This window comes from Charadrius vociferus, unplaced genomic scaffold, assembly GCF_000708025.1.
Source record: "Charadrius vociferus isolate BGI_N301 unplaced genomic scaffold, ASM70802v2 scaffold281, whole genome shotgun sequence".
NCBI lineage: Eukaryota > Metazoa > Chordata > Aves > Charadriiformes > Charadriidae > Charadrius > Charadrius vociferus.
The window spans coordinates 232,362-249,421 of NW_009646633.1; the positions used below are offsets into that span (position 1 = coordinate 232,362).

Sequence of the window (17,060 nt, forward strand, 5' to 3'; positions counted from 1 at the left end):
TCTGTTTAGGTTTTCTGGGTCTTCTGTCTCTCTCAGTATAGCATTTTGTGGGAGTGAAGCTTAAAGACTACCACAGCCAAAACAGAAGTACACGACAAGCCCCGCCGCCACCACGGCATTTAGAGATGGAGCATTTTTATCAACAAACATTAGTTGGGAATCATGAAGCAGTAAATAGTTCAGGATGTTCCTGAACCTGTGAACAGTTTTAATAGCTGAAGAAGATATCAAATCCCTCAGCTTAACAGAACAGACTAGTTATGACAGTTACTCTGAAGTGTTTCTTTTCTGACCAAAACCAATCCTCTCTTGACTGAGCTCAGTTGCTTCTCATCCCAATATAAGTTTCTTTTGGGCAGCGAGGGGTAAGTAGTCTCACATTCTTCTGCAGTTTTACAGTTTCCTGCATCCCTACAATTTATATTATACTACCATTGAAGTACACAAAAATCCTCCAAAGAATACCTTTAAATTTCCTGGATCGATGCACTATATTCATATTTTTGTATGATTTTTGTACCTGGAATATCAAAGTTTGGAGACAGCTAATGGAGTTTTAGGAATGAAATTATCAAGATTTAAATACACAGAAAACCAGTTGAAGCGCTGTTTAGAAATACTGGCAGAAGCAAACATACTTGGCCTTTTCCCCCCACCAACCTGTTACGACAGCGACGTCCACGCACGTACCTGGTTTGCACAGTGCTGGGGCAGCAGCTGGAGCGTTTGTTCTTCCGTATGTCCCTGCCGCCTCGGCAGGATTATCTCCCCACCCTGTACCACTGCTGGGGGGTTTCCCCCACGCTGAAGTGCCATTATCAACTGCAGCAGAAGGGGACGACGGCTCTCCCCAAGAAGCTTCGGTCTTTGTGTGGACAGTAGGCATTTCTCCCCAGCCTGCTGAAGCGAGGGCAAGGAGAGAGAACAGTGATGAGAGGAAAGGGTTTTCTCGTCAATAATTTCAAAGATGGTCATTGTAATAAAGTCTTTGGAAAGAGCATGCATGAACCAGTAAGTAGACACAGTGACTTTAATTAAGGATATAAAAAAAACCCCTTTCATTTGGTCTCAAAAGTCTTTTTCTTAATTGAATACTAATGCCACGTTGTTGAGACAGAGAGAGTATTTTTCACCATATCGAGGAGCAGTCCGGCTGCCCCGTGAGCACCGGACCCGGTCCCAAGGCAGCAGCTGCTCCCAGTGCCGCTCTCGGAGCAGACCCGACGGCGCTCGGGGAGCGCACGCAGCAGGGGGAGCGCTCAGAGGACCACGACCCAAATCCAAGCTGGGCCTTGCCTCACTGGAACACTTTAAGCTATTTTAATTCCTTTTCACTATTCACAAATTAGCAAATCTCTTCTCTGATGCCCTATGAGTAAAATGATATTTGTTTGTCACCATTTTGCATATAGATTATTCAGGTTGTTGTATGCATTCCTTAAAGCTTTTATTACAGCTCATCGTTGACTACGTTCCCTACATACCCCTTCGTCACTCAGTCTCTACTTTGTAACAAACATGATTTTTAAAGACACCTAGACAAGACCACAATTACAATCTATACCCAAAACATGAGGAATGGCAGGCAGCAGTCACTGTTTTCCTACAGAGCATTATTTTAACTCACTGAAAAACATAAGCTACTATAAAGAAACTGTCTTAGTCTGCCTTGGCTTGGATGTAATGCGCTTAAATCCATATGACACCGATTTTAGCACTGAAGTCAAACGCGCCGGGAACAGCCATATAGCTTCTAAGTCCTAAAGAGCAACACTGACCAACACAGCCAAAGCGTTGGTCGAATTTAAAATGACCATACCCTCTTTAAAGCAAAAAATTTTCTGAAGAGACACATTTGCATCATAGATGGGAGTTTAAAGTACTTTTTTAAAAAGTATACAAAAGAGCTAGACACAAAGCAGGCAAGAAAACAGAGTTTTTACATATACCTCATATTAACCTGTTTTTCTACAATTATCACAAGAAGCATTACATTACATGGCAACCAAGAGCTCAAAAAGTATTGCAGAATTCAGTGTGCTTAAAACGTTCACTGTTAATTAGGCTGCTAATTCAAGAACTTGCCCTCTTTTCATTGGAGATTAATATTATTAAGTATGGGTATTTTATTCCAATCAACTATTGCCGTGCCAAATCTATAACTTCCAGCAGCTCACAACATGGAAACAGATCCAGTAGGAAACAAACTTGGGTTTGCTACTACCCAAAAAGTGCATCATTACTGGTTTTCACAGATTTTCATAATTTAAGGACTAGATGCCTACTTTGCTGCAGCACTATTCCTTTTTTTGCTTCCTAGTGCCATCTGTAAAAATACCCTGGAAAGGTTTCAAAGAGCAGAAACAGAACATTTTCTGCACAAACTGACACCTAGAGTAGGTAGAAAATGGCAAGGAAGCCGCCACAAAAGAACTTTATCCAAAAGCACCTTGAAAATAAACTAACTAGGCAACGCTGTAACACTGAGCAACAAGTCTAGCAGACTTCTTGCTGGAAGACTTTGCAGAAATTACTGATTTCAACAGAATTTCTGTTATTAGAGCCTGCGGGCAACATATACCACCAACAGTAACTCAAACACTGGCTAGCAGTGAAAAAAATTCCTTTCAAATCCATGGGCTCATATCTGTCCACCACTCCAGTGTTACCATATTACATGGTTTTTTTAGGCTCTATTTCTTAAAGCAACTGCAATTCTTTCAAATACTGATAAAACTATATATGACATAAAACATACTCAAACTAAGCCTACATGTTGAGGAGCACGTAGCTTAATAAAGCTCCTTCACTACCAGCAAGATTCATGGTGTTTTAAAATGAAAAACACACCTGAAAAAACCCCAAATTTCTGTTTCATTAAATTGACTTCCATTTGAAACGACAAGCCTACGTTCTAAGCTCAGTCAACAGATCTTAAATTTGTGGCTATTTTAAAGTGTGGACAGAAGACAAAGTCACATATGTAAAGAAATGAACCTCTACTTAACACAACAACTTCCTTGGTGTTGCAGCTGAAATGCTTATTCAAGCTTTCTGCTTCTATCTGTAAGGCAACTTTATTTCAGGAATGCTTTACTTGAATTTCTGCTGCACTACTCAGGAGGCAACCTTGTAAGACAACTGCGGGTATTTAATCATATTGGCATCTGAAAAAGATTAACTGCAGGCAAATGAAACAGGAAACAAGCCATCTCTAAAGCACCAACCAGAATACAAATAGAAACAGAGTGCAGAATAGTAATATTTCCCTGAGTTCATGCAACCTCTACTGAAAAATTTAAATAATTCAATTTATGAAATCAACCTTTACACACAATCCGTACATTGAAAAGGCAAAGTGTGCTAGGTCGTAGGATAAAAACCAAAAGAACTGGTCCTTCTGTCGCTCTTTACTATAAATTCAACATTGATTAAAGACCACAGATGTGTCCAAAGTTATTTTGAGTTAAGTGCTTGAAATGCGCTGAGCAGCAAATAATACGGGATTACAAATAATGAGGCAGAGCCAGCCTTTACTAAAAGATAATACTTGCAAGCACGTAAAAACTAACAAAATACATCAACTAAAAGTTTCCGAAACTACCTTAACAGACCACATAAAGCGCAGGGAATTAGTAAATAAAACCTGAGGGCTGCTGGAAAAATAACTAGTGCACTGCAAAAAATTAACCTCTCTGTAAATTCCAGAGTACTTCTCATCGAGGAACCTGTTTCCCCCTCTGTGGTACGTACCTGCTGTCTTAATGTTATTATCTCTCTGCTGCCTTTTTATGACTCCATATGACTCTATTTTAGAAACTTAAAAAGGTGACTAAAGCTATATTTCTGAATGAATGATGCAAACTTCTACAGGTGAAAGAATTTACTTTTTATTCTCCAAAGGCCTCTTTTTTTAAGCAAGGTTTTTCCTCCATTTTTAAAACAACCCAGCACGCTTCACATTTGAAACGAGACGCAGGTGGACTGTTAGTTCCAAGAGTTTGTCGTCCCCACAGCTTGCCTCTGGCAGCACCGTGCTTCCCAGTACTGGCATTTCCCACGCAGTAAAGGCGGCTCACGAAGGGCATCGCAGTGGGTTGAATGAAAGAAAGCAGCTGCATTCAAGTACCTTTCCGCAGCCGTTTGGAAGGAAAACACCTTCACATTGGTCACAAAATCTGAACCCGCCTGGAATTTTAAAAGATACTGCTCAGAGAGAACTTACTGTTTTCTTTATGAAAATAATACGCATATCGGCTTTCCTGAGAAAAAGTTCCATGCCTTAAAAAACACCCAGAGCCGCACGAATGTTGTTTTGCAACAGAATAAGCTCCGTTAAAGGGTTCTTTGGCAAGAAAGCGAGGTTTTAATACTGAAGTTTTTAAACACTGTTAGAATTGCAAGAAACAAAAAGATCACAGTGAGTAATAAACATGGACACATTGGCAGAGCTTTGTTTTATAGAAATCAAAACATAATTAACATTGGGCCTCAGCCAACAGGAAATCCTCAAGGGAAAGTGAAATGTTAACTAAGCTGTGGCAGGATGCAGTTGTTTTCCCTCAAAATAACCCTATAGCCATTTGGACGGCAGAAATTGTTATCCTTGAAGTTGTTTGGTCCACGATAAATACCAGAGCACACGAGTACAATACAGGCAACCCAAAACATGAGGACCTTATGTAGATAAAAAAAGGAAGAAATTTTGTAGAAAAGAGATTGTGTACTAACTAGTCACTAGTTAGTCTGCTGATAATAGAAAAGAAATAATAAGGTATAGGGGGTGTGTTGAAAAGGAGGGTTACATATATCTATATTTAAGAGTCACCTGTAACCCTTAACCTTTCAAGTCTTTGTTTCCCAAAAGGTATTGCGGTTCATGCGGCGGAGCTCCATGTCTTCTTTTATCGCTCAGCACGAGGAAAGCTCTTATTTGGCTTTCAGCAATGAGATCAGCCTCTTGTGAAAATACAGGGCGGGATTCCCAGTACCACCCGGCTGACCCCCAGCGCTGGGCTGTTAGAGGGCTGAGCACCCACAACAGGATTCTAGGCTTTTACATCTGCATCTTAAAGGAGCTCAAAACTGATCTGGTTTCAAATCCGTTCTGTTGAAAGTTCAAAGTGAGGAAAACGCATCACTCGCATTCTCTGTTTCACATAAATTCCATGCTACGAATGACGCATAAGTCGCCACTGAGACAATGGCACTGGATTATAACAGGAACAGAGATGTTCAGAGTTTTCAGAATTTAGACCCGGTTCAGATTTTTTAAAAACTTAAGCTCCTTACTCTCTAGGAACCACTAAGACCTTAATTTTGAAGTCTCCATAGGGAACCCTACATTTTCTTCTGCTGTTTCTTCTCTCAGCCCGAGGACGGGCGGTTGGAGCCCTGCCAGCCTCTACCTACCCAAGGGGAAGGGGAGAGTGCCGAGCCCACTCTTCAGCATCTGGGGGAAGCATCTGGTGCTGTCTGAGATCCAGAAATCTCTCTTTTAATCATCCCTGTTTGCAAAACCTTTTCTCGCTTCTTATTCCCCGTGTATCAAAGTTGGAAGAGTGAAAAGTGCTAGTAAGGATTACGCACAAGTAATTTAGATCAAAACTGAATCTAAATCAAAACCACTAGCTTTCTGCTTGTCTTTCTAAATAACTCACCAGTGGTTTGAGAGCAAGCTCCTAGAACCAGAAAGGACTATGTTTATCGCATTATTGATCTCCCTTGTCCCCCCACCCCCAAAAGAAAAACAAGCTCCTTACCAACATCTGCTTCCTATCAATAGCTTTTAAGTTCTGTATTCAAAGAATTTTGAGAACTTCTGGGGATGGGTGACAACCTGAATAACAAGACTATAACTTGGCCTCCATTTTTTAACTAATATAGAACAAACTTAAAACCCACAAGGGACTGCTGCTCCTTCGTCAACTGTTAACTAGTGCTGTACAGCAAAATTAAAATCTACTTCTTCGCTTTCGGGATGCGTGACTGTGGCATCTCACAGCTACGGCAGACCTCCCTGCTGACACAGGAACAGCATCCATGGTTCCTTATTCATCGTATTCCCTGAAGAAGTGGAAATGACAAATACGATTGGCAAAGCACGCCAAGCCCCATGCAGGAGACAAAATGCCAGTGGTAGCTACTTAATTAAAGTCTTGTAAAATTTTAGATGAGCACTTAACCTGTGCCCCATGGCACATCCCTTAGTTACACACTCATGTTTCGCATGTATGGGGAAAACTGTTGTTGGAACTGTTGGGTGTGGATTACAGAAGTCTCCTGGCTACAGGATTCTTGTCTCCCTTACTGTACCGGGTGGAAATGCATAGCCAACAGGACAGGGAATTGGAGTAGGAAAAAACAAGGTTAAACACCATGCCAAGAAACTGCAAGCCCACGTCTGTGCCGTAGGAACGCCGCTCATTACTTGCGTCTCATCTCTTAGCTGTCCCAGACGGGACATGATTTGATGACGCTGCAAGTCTGTGTAAACTTCCACAAAGCCCAAGAGGAGATAGATGGCTCTACAGCCGCTCTGTGCTGTCTGCAATGGGAAAAACAGCTCTCCTGCACTTGGAACGGGGAAACTAATTGGGCCATTTTAAATTACACTAGCACAAGACCAGCCCCTCTCAGGCACAGTCAAAAGTAAAGATGAGTGTAACACAAAGACCCTGGGGACTGCTCCTACCTTCCATTTGCAGATTGGACAATAATCCTTCAAAATATTTCCATGTATCGCCTTTGTATCTGTACCTATGTACACAACGACGAGCGTATGGAAGCAAAAATACACAACAAAAGGCCCAACTTGCAGCCCTCGATAACTTGATCTACATTTTAATATCAGAACTGTATTTTAAATCATCTTCACTATTACTCAATTTATCCTCTTTCTTTCATGCCGTCTTAAGTATACTCTGAGAGTTGATTTTTGCTTTAGTATCTTAAAGTCTTTCTAATGAACATCTTTGCAAGATGCACAGTATTGTCATTTTAACCCGCTCACGTGGTAGCTTGAGCGCGTGCTTACAAATTAATAAGCAGTTCTCTGACTGCACAAACATATCACTTCAAAGAAACCCTTCCTTTCTACCGTCTATTCTCCAGAGGAATCACTGTAGATTAACAGCAGTTTTTAAATTCCATTTTCAAAAACGTGAAGCACTCATAACAGTAAGTTTTCCTCCGCAAGGTGTTAGATTATTTAAACAGTATTAACGATACACTGCTATATATAAGCAGCTTTTTGTGCAATCACCCCCCAAATCACCCAAAAATCAGCATAATAAAAAAACCCAAAACAAACCACAAACCCAAACCCCAAAACTCCCCAGCACCCAAACCCCCACTTCCATCGTATCTCCACTACAACTCAGAAATTTGAACCGGCAGTTTCATGGGTAAAGTTTTAAATATGAATGAAGTCAGTTTAAGGTAAACAAATTACAAATCACATATGTTGGACCGACCACCTGCAAACTTATTTAAAGACTTCCCCTTCTGGAGCACACGCTATTTTATTAAAATAGATACTCTACACTGTTAAAATATTTGACCGGAGTAGGGAACATGAGAGTGTTTTTACACAGACATTACAGTAAGTTTGAATTATTTCACAACATCAAAGAGAAAAATAATGGAAATAAGAGAAGTAGAACAAATCCCACTTGGAGAAAAACATGGTTAAAAAGTCAATATTTAGCCATGACCAAGACGAAACAAAAACTTGGACAGAAGAATCAGATGAAGAAGTTCAAAGAGCATTGCAAGATTAGATTTATTTTGAGAAGTCTGTGGCCATGATATAGAGCAGGGCTGCTGGGAACTTTGATTTAAATACCTCTCCCCTAAGCGTTTTTCTCATTTTCCCCCCACTTTTATTCCTTGCTGCTTGTCTACAACAGTACCTCTTCTTTGATGAGAAAAATTCCTAGATGCCTAAAACGTTGTCTTCAGAACACAGCTGAAGTTAAAATAACTTTTCCCAGCCACCCTGAATATTAACATCTTTAACCAATCCAGCTTTATGAGAATCACATAAAAGTCCAGGATACTACCCGTGCTTGAGCCCTGAAGTATGGAAGCGAACCATTTCTTCATAAAAGACACCAAACAGAAGACAGAGAAACAGCAACAGCCTAGATTCATGCAACCCTTAAAAAACATCTGTTGCCAAGAGATATGGTTTGCAGAAAAGAAAACAGATGCGTACTGTCTAAACAAGAACAAAGACTGAGCAACGGTAACACAAGACGAGAGAAAAAAAGGTTAGCAAAAAGACCCCAAACTCTCCCATGGTTGAATTAGAAGAAGGTGCCAAGTAACTGTGGAAGAGCTGACAAAATAAATACCAATCAGCAATGTAAGGACCCAGCGCGTTAACGACCAGGGAGCGTTTCAAGCCTTTCTCACAGTCACTCGCACTATGGCAGCTTGTGTGTCGGGTTCCATAGGTTCTGTCCTCCAGACAAGAAGTTAACATCGCTCCCAAGTAAAATGAATAAACTTATTCTATGACATAAATACGGGATTTTTATCTTTAATGTGCAACTACACACTGGTAAGACCAAGCAGCGTTCAGTAATCGGTACTGGTATAAAGTATCTTACAAAACTACGTTCATACCTGGACCAAGCAGCGGGGACCGGTTCGGCTGGGCACTTGACTGGTGCGATGGCTGAGGTTCAACCATACTTGTGTTGATAATGGTGCTAGTGGTGGTGGTATTGGTTGTGGTACTGCTCTGAATGATAGGATTATTTCTATCCCACATGTTTACAGTCTTGTTGTTGTTGTAATTTGGGTCGCCCCAAGCTGAGGTACCATCATCGATTTCCATCTTGCGGCGAATGGACGGTGGAGACGGCTCTTCCCAGCCAGTTGCCTCACAGTTCTCTTTTTGTTTGGCTGGCACTGGCCCACCAACCCACCCTGACCCCGTCTGTTTTACAGAAGCAGCTCCCCCCCAGTTACTCACATTGTTGTCCTGGGGTTTATTAGCCCAATTTTGTTGGGGGCCCGGCTTCAAAGATTCCCCCCAACTTGTACCTGTATTAGCCTTGCTGTTTGTGCCATTTCCCCAACCACTGGTCCCAGACCTTGTGGAATCATTCCAGCCAGACCCTGATCTATTGTCAGAATCCCATCCAGATCCATTCTTCTTCCCATCACCCAAGTGTCCAGGAACAGACGATGAATCTGTCCAATCTCCGCCTCCTGAAGTCCAGCTTGGATTTGATTTCTGTCCATCTCCCCAGTTTTGAGATTTGGGTTTCTGAGGTTCACCCCAGGTAGGTGATTTGTCCTCCTGATTCGCGGTCCCACTCCAAGCGTGGCCGCTTTTGGCAGCAGCAGCATTATTAACAGTAGTAGAGCTTGCTGACTCTCCCCACCCCCCTGGGCCATTTGGTGCTTTGTTGCTATTGTCTCCCCAACCTGTATTTGTTGGAACAGCTGCCGGCGGAGAGTTGACCCACCCAGATACTGAAGAGGTATTTGTACTGTTCATGATGGACCCATCGTTCTTCCCCCCTGAGTTTGAAGATTGAGTAGCTGCACAACCCCAGGCCTCTGTTCCATTGTCATTCTTTCGTTCAGACCTTGGGGACTCTTCAAATTCCCAGGCAGTGTTTTGCTTTACAGGGGTCTGTCCCCACCCCGTATTGGACAGGACCCTGGGGTCAAGGTCATTTCTTGGCAACTGAACTTGCCCTTGGTCTATCATCCCTTTGTCTCTCCTCCTGCCCTCTCCAGCCCCCTCCCTCCCAGTACTGCCTTCATTTTGACTGCCACCGCTGTCGTTGCTTCCTTCGCTAGCTGTGGTGCCGGACGCTGCAGCTTTGGCCCAAGAGTTAATTTGTTCATTGCCCTGCTGCATGGCAGGATTCGGACTGGTAACACTAGAGCTATCCCACCCTGTTGATCCTTTCCCATTGATGTCGCTATTGGAATGCTGGTTTGGGGGCTTGCCCCATTCACCGTTCACACCGTTACTGGCGTTCCGGTTGGGGTGGCCCCAAGCTCCAGAATGCATACTACCGACGCCGCCATTGCCACCGCCCCTGCCCCACGCTAGTACCCCGGGACCAGAAGGAGGCCCCGAATCCCACGCGCTCGCTCCGTTTCCTTCCTTTTGCACAGCACTGCTGGATCCATTTTGTTTAGCACTTAATGCTGAGTTCACAGTGTCTCCATTCCCCTGACTGAACCCAGAATTGCTGTTTCCTGTGGCAGGATTACCTGGGGACATCCCCCACACTGAACTGCCCATTCCTTCACCACTGCCCCCGCTGACTTGAGAAACCGATGTTCCGTTAGCACCAGGAAGGCCTTGCAGGTGGGGCGGGATGATGGCCCCCATACCAACAGCCATCCCCCAGTTCGGCAGTCCGTTTGTCTGCATTGCATTGATAGGGTTTGGTGAAGAGTTCATGGGGTTAGTGTTATTTGGTCCATCAGTGTTAAGGTTCTGAGGTTGTACGCTGAAAGACACATTCTGAGAAGTGGACGTTTGTGGTTCTGTGCTCTCTTGCGGCAGCAAGTTTCCCCAAGCACCCAAGGTGCCCGTTGGGTTCCCATTCTGGTTGCCCATGTTCTGACCTATGGCACTGACTGGACTGCAAATACTGGAAGGGTTGCCTGCTCCCACAGTTCCTTCATGTCCAAGTACAGGCCAGGCAGCCGGATTGGCATTAGGGTTAAGGTTAAGATTAATGCCAGCATTCGAGTTGGAAGCACCCCAGCAGTTCTGACTTCTACCATCTCCCATCATGTTGTCCATCTTTCCATCCCCGCCACTGGCAGAGCAGTGGGCTAGGCCAGAGCTGGAGCCCCCAGCCACCCCCCACACTCTGGCCGAGTTGCCGTTACCGTTTGCTCCACCAGCTCCAAGGGCACTCTGGTTAGAAGTGCTTTGGACGAGTGCTCCGTTGGCGCCATTATTGCCATTAGTTTTCTTTGTATGTCCAGTGAAGTTGCCTTGGGCACTCCCTGTAGCCATGCTACTGTTCTCTGAGCCACAGTTGGAGGCAGAGTCAGTGTCTGTAGTACATTCTGAGGCAGACTCAGTCTCGGCTCCGGTAATGGAAGGCCACGCTTCCTTGTCAGTCCTGTCTATTATCACTTTATCCCAGCTGCAGTTGCCTTCACTCCTGAAAGCGGGCTGCTGTCCCCAGTGGGAATTCTCATAATGGTCTCCCAATCCACTGTGGCTGAGATCTGAAAGGATCCAACAAGGTTGAAAATGAGTCCTCTGTTCAAGCACCGCAAAAGCCCTCCATTAAGTACTATTTTACATTGCTAGTAACAACACTGCGTTCTGCTAAAATTTAGGCTACATTCTCTAACATAATACAGTAATTTTCCTCACAACAATAAAGCGTGATGCTCATATTTAGTTGGGTTTTTTTTTAATCTGGCAAAACTCTGAATTAAAATAATGGAACAATTCCGTTTTAGAACGGAGCAACTAAAGTGTTTTGTATCCCTCAGTATACTAGTAAAAATAATAAGCAGGCAATAAATAAGGATAGCAATTACACTAATCTATGTGAAAAATCTAAAAAGCAAACTTGGAAAAAACACAGAAGAATATCCAGCAGACTCTTACCATTTATTTTGACTCAATTCTCATTCTTCAGAGAAACACAAAGAGCATCCAATAAAAAATGCAAAATGTCTGCCTGCCATTAGATATCACATACGCACCCACATCACACTCAACACACTAAATTCATACCGCATTTAGGTTTTCAACCCTTCCTGTAAATAAAGGAACAAATTCAGTCACCTTCGCTACTCAGTGTCAATTATACATTTGAACACCACTACTGTAACTTACATTTTAGCAGAGAACTTGGGCATTTCTAAATAAGACAGTTTTGTCAAGAAACTTATCTCCTAAAGGATTTACAGGCAGTTTAAATATTCTTTCGAACTTGCACATACAGTCCAATTCCCCCCCAAAACAACGCAAATCAATGTTATGATGTACAGGTACTCAGAAGACAGTCTTTTTTGGAGCACCTCCCACATCCACAAACATAGACCTTAATCCAAAAAATTAAACTAAAGCTCTTGAGCATCTAATTGCTTGCTAGGGTACAAAGTAAAACTGGAAGTCACAACACTTCTCATGCTCAGCTAAAGTTTTTGCATTTACTTTCTATCCTGATTGCTCTCTACAAGATTTCTAGTACAGATTACTCCTTTTAGTTTCTTTTGATGGGAATTTTATGGCAAGTAATTCAGTCTGAGCCCAGGGATATGTAATAGAGACCATCTGCAGAACAGTTCCTCATAACTGCTTTTCAAAATAAGGGAGAAAACTGCATATACATAAGTTCGACATTTTGGGTATCAATTATTTTTACTTGCTGTAAATCTGCTGAAGCATGACTTATTTTTTATGATTTGAATAAGAATATTTTGTGGGGAAGATGGATGCAACAAACCTCCCAAATAAGCTGTTAACAGTGGGTACCCAATATGCATTAATTTAAATCACAAATATTTTGGTGTGATTAGCTTCCCTAACTGCCTCCAATTAGAGGTGTTCCAACACTGCAGAAAAGAATTGTTCCAAGAATAGAAAAAAAAGCTCTCTCTTTGACAAAGTCTTATTCGCACATTTCACCTGTAGCTTTTCAAGAAAGGTTGTCTCGTTAAGATTTATCAAGATGAAGAATGAACACACTAAACCAGAACAGACTGTGGGTTTGTTTTTTTTTTTTTTTTTTAATCAAACCAATTGAAGCGATAGTGCAAATGCTAGAGAAAGGAAGGGAGAACAGTCTTAGCTCATCACCTGTCTTCTCATGATGCCAGGAAAAGCCTAGCATTTCACAGAAAGAGCAAAATAATTGACATGTGTATGACAAATCCAAATGAGAATGTGAAAAGAGCCACTTGGATTTACCTGGATTCTCTCCCTTACATGCAGTGGCTAGAAAGGAAGAAAGTATCGCGTTATCCCCGGATAAAGCTGACTGGTGACATTACAGAGCTACGGAAGAAAGTTGAAATTTTACCTGATCATCTAGGTTTGCTACACAGGTGTTAAACAGAGACCAGAATCCCAGATAAGACATGGAGGGGAAATGAAGCCCGTGAAACGACTTTAAAGGGGTCAACAGGGTCAGAAAAATGAGCCAAGCAGCATTCTTAGCAGAGTAGGAATGAACAAAGAGAAAAAGCAGCAGCAGTCCAGGCCAGAAGATAAGAAGTTGAGGCAACCAAGGAATCAGATAAGAGGAGTTCGCGAATTTTTTTTCAACACTGTGGGTGGTGAGATTTGGCACTACATTTCAGACATGACAGAAGGATTTAAAAGTGGCTTGAAATACATTGTTCCAATAAAAAGGTCTTGTCAAAGCCAAAACCTAAGCTACATATGCAAGTGCTGGGAGGAACGACGGTGCTGCCCAAGGCAAGCGAGAGTGCGCAGGGCAGGTTTGTGAAGAAGCATCAAGAGCACAGTGCAAGACGTCTCAATACTCACAAAAACCACACGAGGGCCTGACAAGATGAGATAAAAGCAGCTGCTTGTTGAATCGCTTCTTTTTCTTTCTCCTCTTCCACAAAGATGGTGGTTAAAGCAACGCTCAAGTCTGAGAGAATTTAGGAGACAGAAAGCAAAGGGAAGGGGTGGCAATGGAAGAGGAAGATGACAAAACAGATGCCCGAGAGTAGGGAGCAAAATGGTTCATTAAATAAGATATGAGGGTTTTGAAGACCAGGCAGAGAAACAAGAAGAAAAGAAGTTACGAGGGGGAACTATAGAAACCAAGAGATGACCATGTAAACAGCAGAAGATGGCCAAGCGCCTCAGCTCGGACAAGCACACCCACCCTGGCCAGTCGCACACCAAGCATGTTTGCCTTGGAAGCAGCACACGTGCAGCTCAAAGCCCTTTGCCTTTCAAGGGTTTGCAACTCCATGATTACTCAACTTTGTGTACCATCAGCATAGTTTCTTTTACTGAGATTCAGACTACAACCTTTACAACAAGCACTGACTCATCCACAAGCGGTTACATTGATAGGGATTACGGTAATTTTTTTAAGTGGCAAAATAAGCAAGCGCCGCCTTAAGCAGCAGTGTACCTGTCAACAGGACAGATAAAATAAAGAGAAGGAAAAAAAAAAAATTCACAATATAAACAGAAAGCTGCAAAAACTGTGACTCTGCTGCTGGACAAACATAACAGAGTTTGAGTACAGAACTGATCCTGAAGAGGGGACTTTTTACATTCTTGTCTCTAGAAGCAAATAACCAAAATATATTTTTCCATTTTCTCCAGAGTAAAAGGAGTTAATTCCTATAAATTAAATAACTAGCAACACAATCATAATTTATCCCTAAGGACTTTAAACATTTGGGAAAAATAATGAAAGTAAAATATTTTATAGGACTAAATCTAGAGAATTTTTTGTTAGTTTGAGGGTTTTTTGGAACACACGGATTTCCTCCAACTTTCTAGGAAACCGACTCTTCATAGAAACTGCGAATATTTTCTTTTATTTTCAAACCTGTTAAGATTGAAATGGAAAACCCATTAAAAAAAAAAATCTTAAGAATCGGTTCCTTTTTATTTATTCTAAGATTGGAAATAAAAGCACTGCAGTCCACCAGAAGCACTTCTGTCCTTCCTCTGTGAACTGACCAAAGGTTTTGAACGAAGCATCAGGAACCACAGGTATGTCATGTTACCAATGTGGGTACACTGCAAAGTGAAAGTGATTTTTAAATCAATACTTTGTGTTTGAAAATCTTGCTTATGCATCTTCTATAAAATATAATTCCTTTAATTAACAATGTTTCTTCAGCAATCAGGAAGGGCAAATTAATCTAATACCAAGAATAACAGCTCAAATTTGTTTTAAACATAACTTCTGTCAAATTGCAATCACATGATACCTGAAAAATGCACAGCCTTCATCAGTGTTACCAAAAAGCATGAGGGTTTGGACTTTAAATAATATCCTTCATGGGATGGAAGGAGATTGCTGGTGTTATTATTACTTTACCCAATGTACTTTACCGTACTTTACTTTACCATACTTATTAAAAATAGAAAATATTGTTGGCTGTGTTTGATAATGAATATGAATCATTAGTTGCAAAATCAGTTTAATGTTTACATAGATTACAAATCTAACGTACAAGTAGAGTGAAATGGGAGCTGTTGTATGCATTTCTTCGAAAAGCAAAACCCTTTGCCTGTACAAGCAGTTTATCCAGGATTTCAATCCTCCTCTGAAAATGTAATTTACAATAATTATTTTACATTTTCATTCAGTTGCATTAAAAGAAACTGTATCTTCATAACTTCTACTGCAGCAATTAGTTTAAATGCTGCGCAGTAAAAGTATGCATCCTGAACTGTAATACAATGTTCAGCTGATTTCGGAACTGAAGTACGGAGAGGGTGCGAAATGGCAAAGCCTGGGATAAACTTTTAAGGAGAAACACATTAATAAGTTTTGCTCATCCAATTTTCAATCAGATCTAACAGTGACCCCCTCTCTTGTTACTAGCTTTATTTTTTAACTCATGTTAGTCAGTGTAACAACAACCAGACTCATCGGCTCGCCCTGTCCTGCCCAAAGGACAGATTACAGACGTTGTTCTTTGCTTTGACGTGCAGAAGAGAAAAATCCCAAAGGCCAGTGACAGTCCTACTGGGGATTTTACTGGTCACACAAAAGGTTAGTGGGTTTGAGTAGGAAGTTGAGAAAAAAATGGCATATTACTTTCTCCCCCCAAAAGAAACAGTCTTCAATTCAACATGAACAGATCTTTAAAAGTCTATACATGAATTTTTCGAAATCTGAATTAAATAGGAATTATCAGAAACATTTTAAGTGCTACATCAAACGTATGCTAATTTCATAAACAGAAAAGGTGACACTGAAGAATGAAACATCATAAAGTAGAAAATCTGGGAATTATGGCGCTAATATTTCAGGTTCCCTGCTACAACCAGCTCTATGTATATGCTGTGTGAGACTGAGGACAAATTTGAAAATTGTCATCTGTTTGAAGCTAACTTACAACAAGTCTCACAGATGTTAGGAAGCTGAAATCTTGAATAGCGTACATAATGTGGAACGACAGAAAAGAGATGGAAGCATTGAATAAAGCAGCTTTCTTTATTTTAAAACTAAACCACAGTTAAGTACCCAAGTGGGAAAGCCCGTTATCCTGTTTTCATTTTCTGCACTACGACATTAAAACGTAGTTCCTTTCCTCTGATGCTGAAAGCTTTTAAATGCATTAAGAAAACAAGCAAAAACCAAACAACGTTTTTCATTATTAGTAGACTCCACTAAATGCCGCCTCTCCAAAACAAAAGCAGCAGCAGCAAACACCGAGTAATTGCATTTTTCTGCTCCATGCAACGTATCTTTAGCAAAGCAGCTCACTGCGAAGACGCCATTTTATCAAACCTGAAATGCAGCCAAAAAGCTCAGGACGCTGTGCTGCTGCTCTCCCTCCAATGTTATGTAATAAATTGATTTAACAGACGCAGATGCTATTTTCTCAGGGTTAGGGTTACTTTCTCTCTCTCTTTTTTCCTTTTTTTTTTTTTTGGCTCTAAAAAGGGCTGACGGGTGATAAAATACCTGAAGAAAGGAGCCGCCCAACCATCCTAGGAGACGCTACATTGTGTGCGGAGCTGTTTCTACTCCTGCATCTACGTTCTCCGGGGCTCTCGGCTTCAATATGTCGGCTGTGTACAGTGTGAGCCTCATCCTGTAGAGCTGCCAAGAAAATCTCTCTCTGCAAGCGTGCGCCCAGACGACCTGCGAGCTCGGCCGGGCCCCGGTGGCACTGCCGATGGAAATGCCCTCCTCCCCCTTCCCCGCGCTCTGCAACTCCAGGTGAAGGTAGCGACAGAGTGGGATTTTTAAGCTTTGATTATCTAATTGCAGCTGACACTAAACCGGATCTTCCTTCCTCTTTAAATTCCTTCAACTGTCACAAAACATTTTCACTTCAGGACCCAGCTACAATTAGCACCCTGGCTGCTTTTGGAAGTCAGCCAAGAGAAG

General features: G+C 41.8%; 1 protein-coding gene across 1 annotated transcript in view; it reads right to left on the reverse strand.

The window, feature by feature from the left end:
- Window positions 1-16,656, reverse strand: part of TNRC6C (trinucleotide repeat containing 6C) — a 45,191-nt gene extending 28,535 nt beyond the window's left edge. The window contains exons 1-3 of the mRNA XM_009888692.1: window positions 16,632-16,656; window positions 8,632-11,223; window positions 691-897 (exon numbers count right to left, since the gene is read on the reverse strand). Of these exons, the coding sequence (XP_009886994.1) occupies window positions 691-897; window positions 8,632-11,223; window positions 16,632-16,656 (2,824 nt within the window). The remainder of the gene's footprint in view (window positions 1-690; window positions 898-8,631; window positions 11,224-16,631) is intronic.
- Window positions 16,657-17,060: the final 404 nt, after the last annotated feature.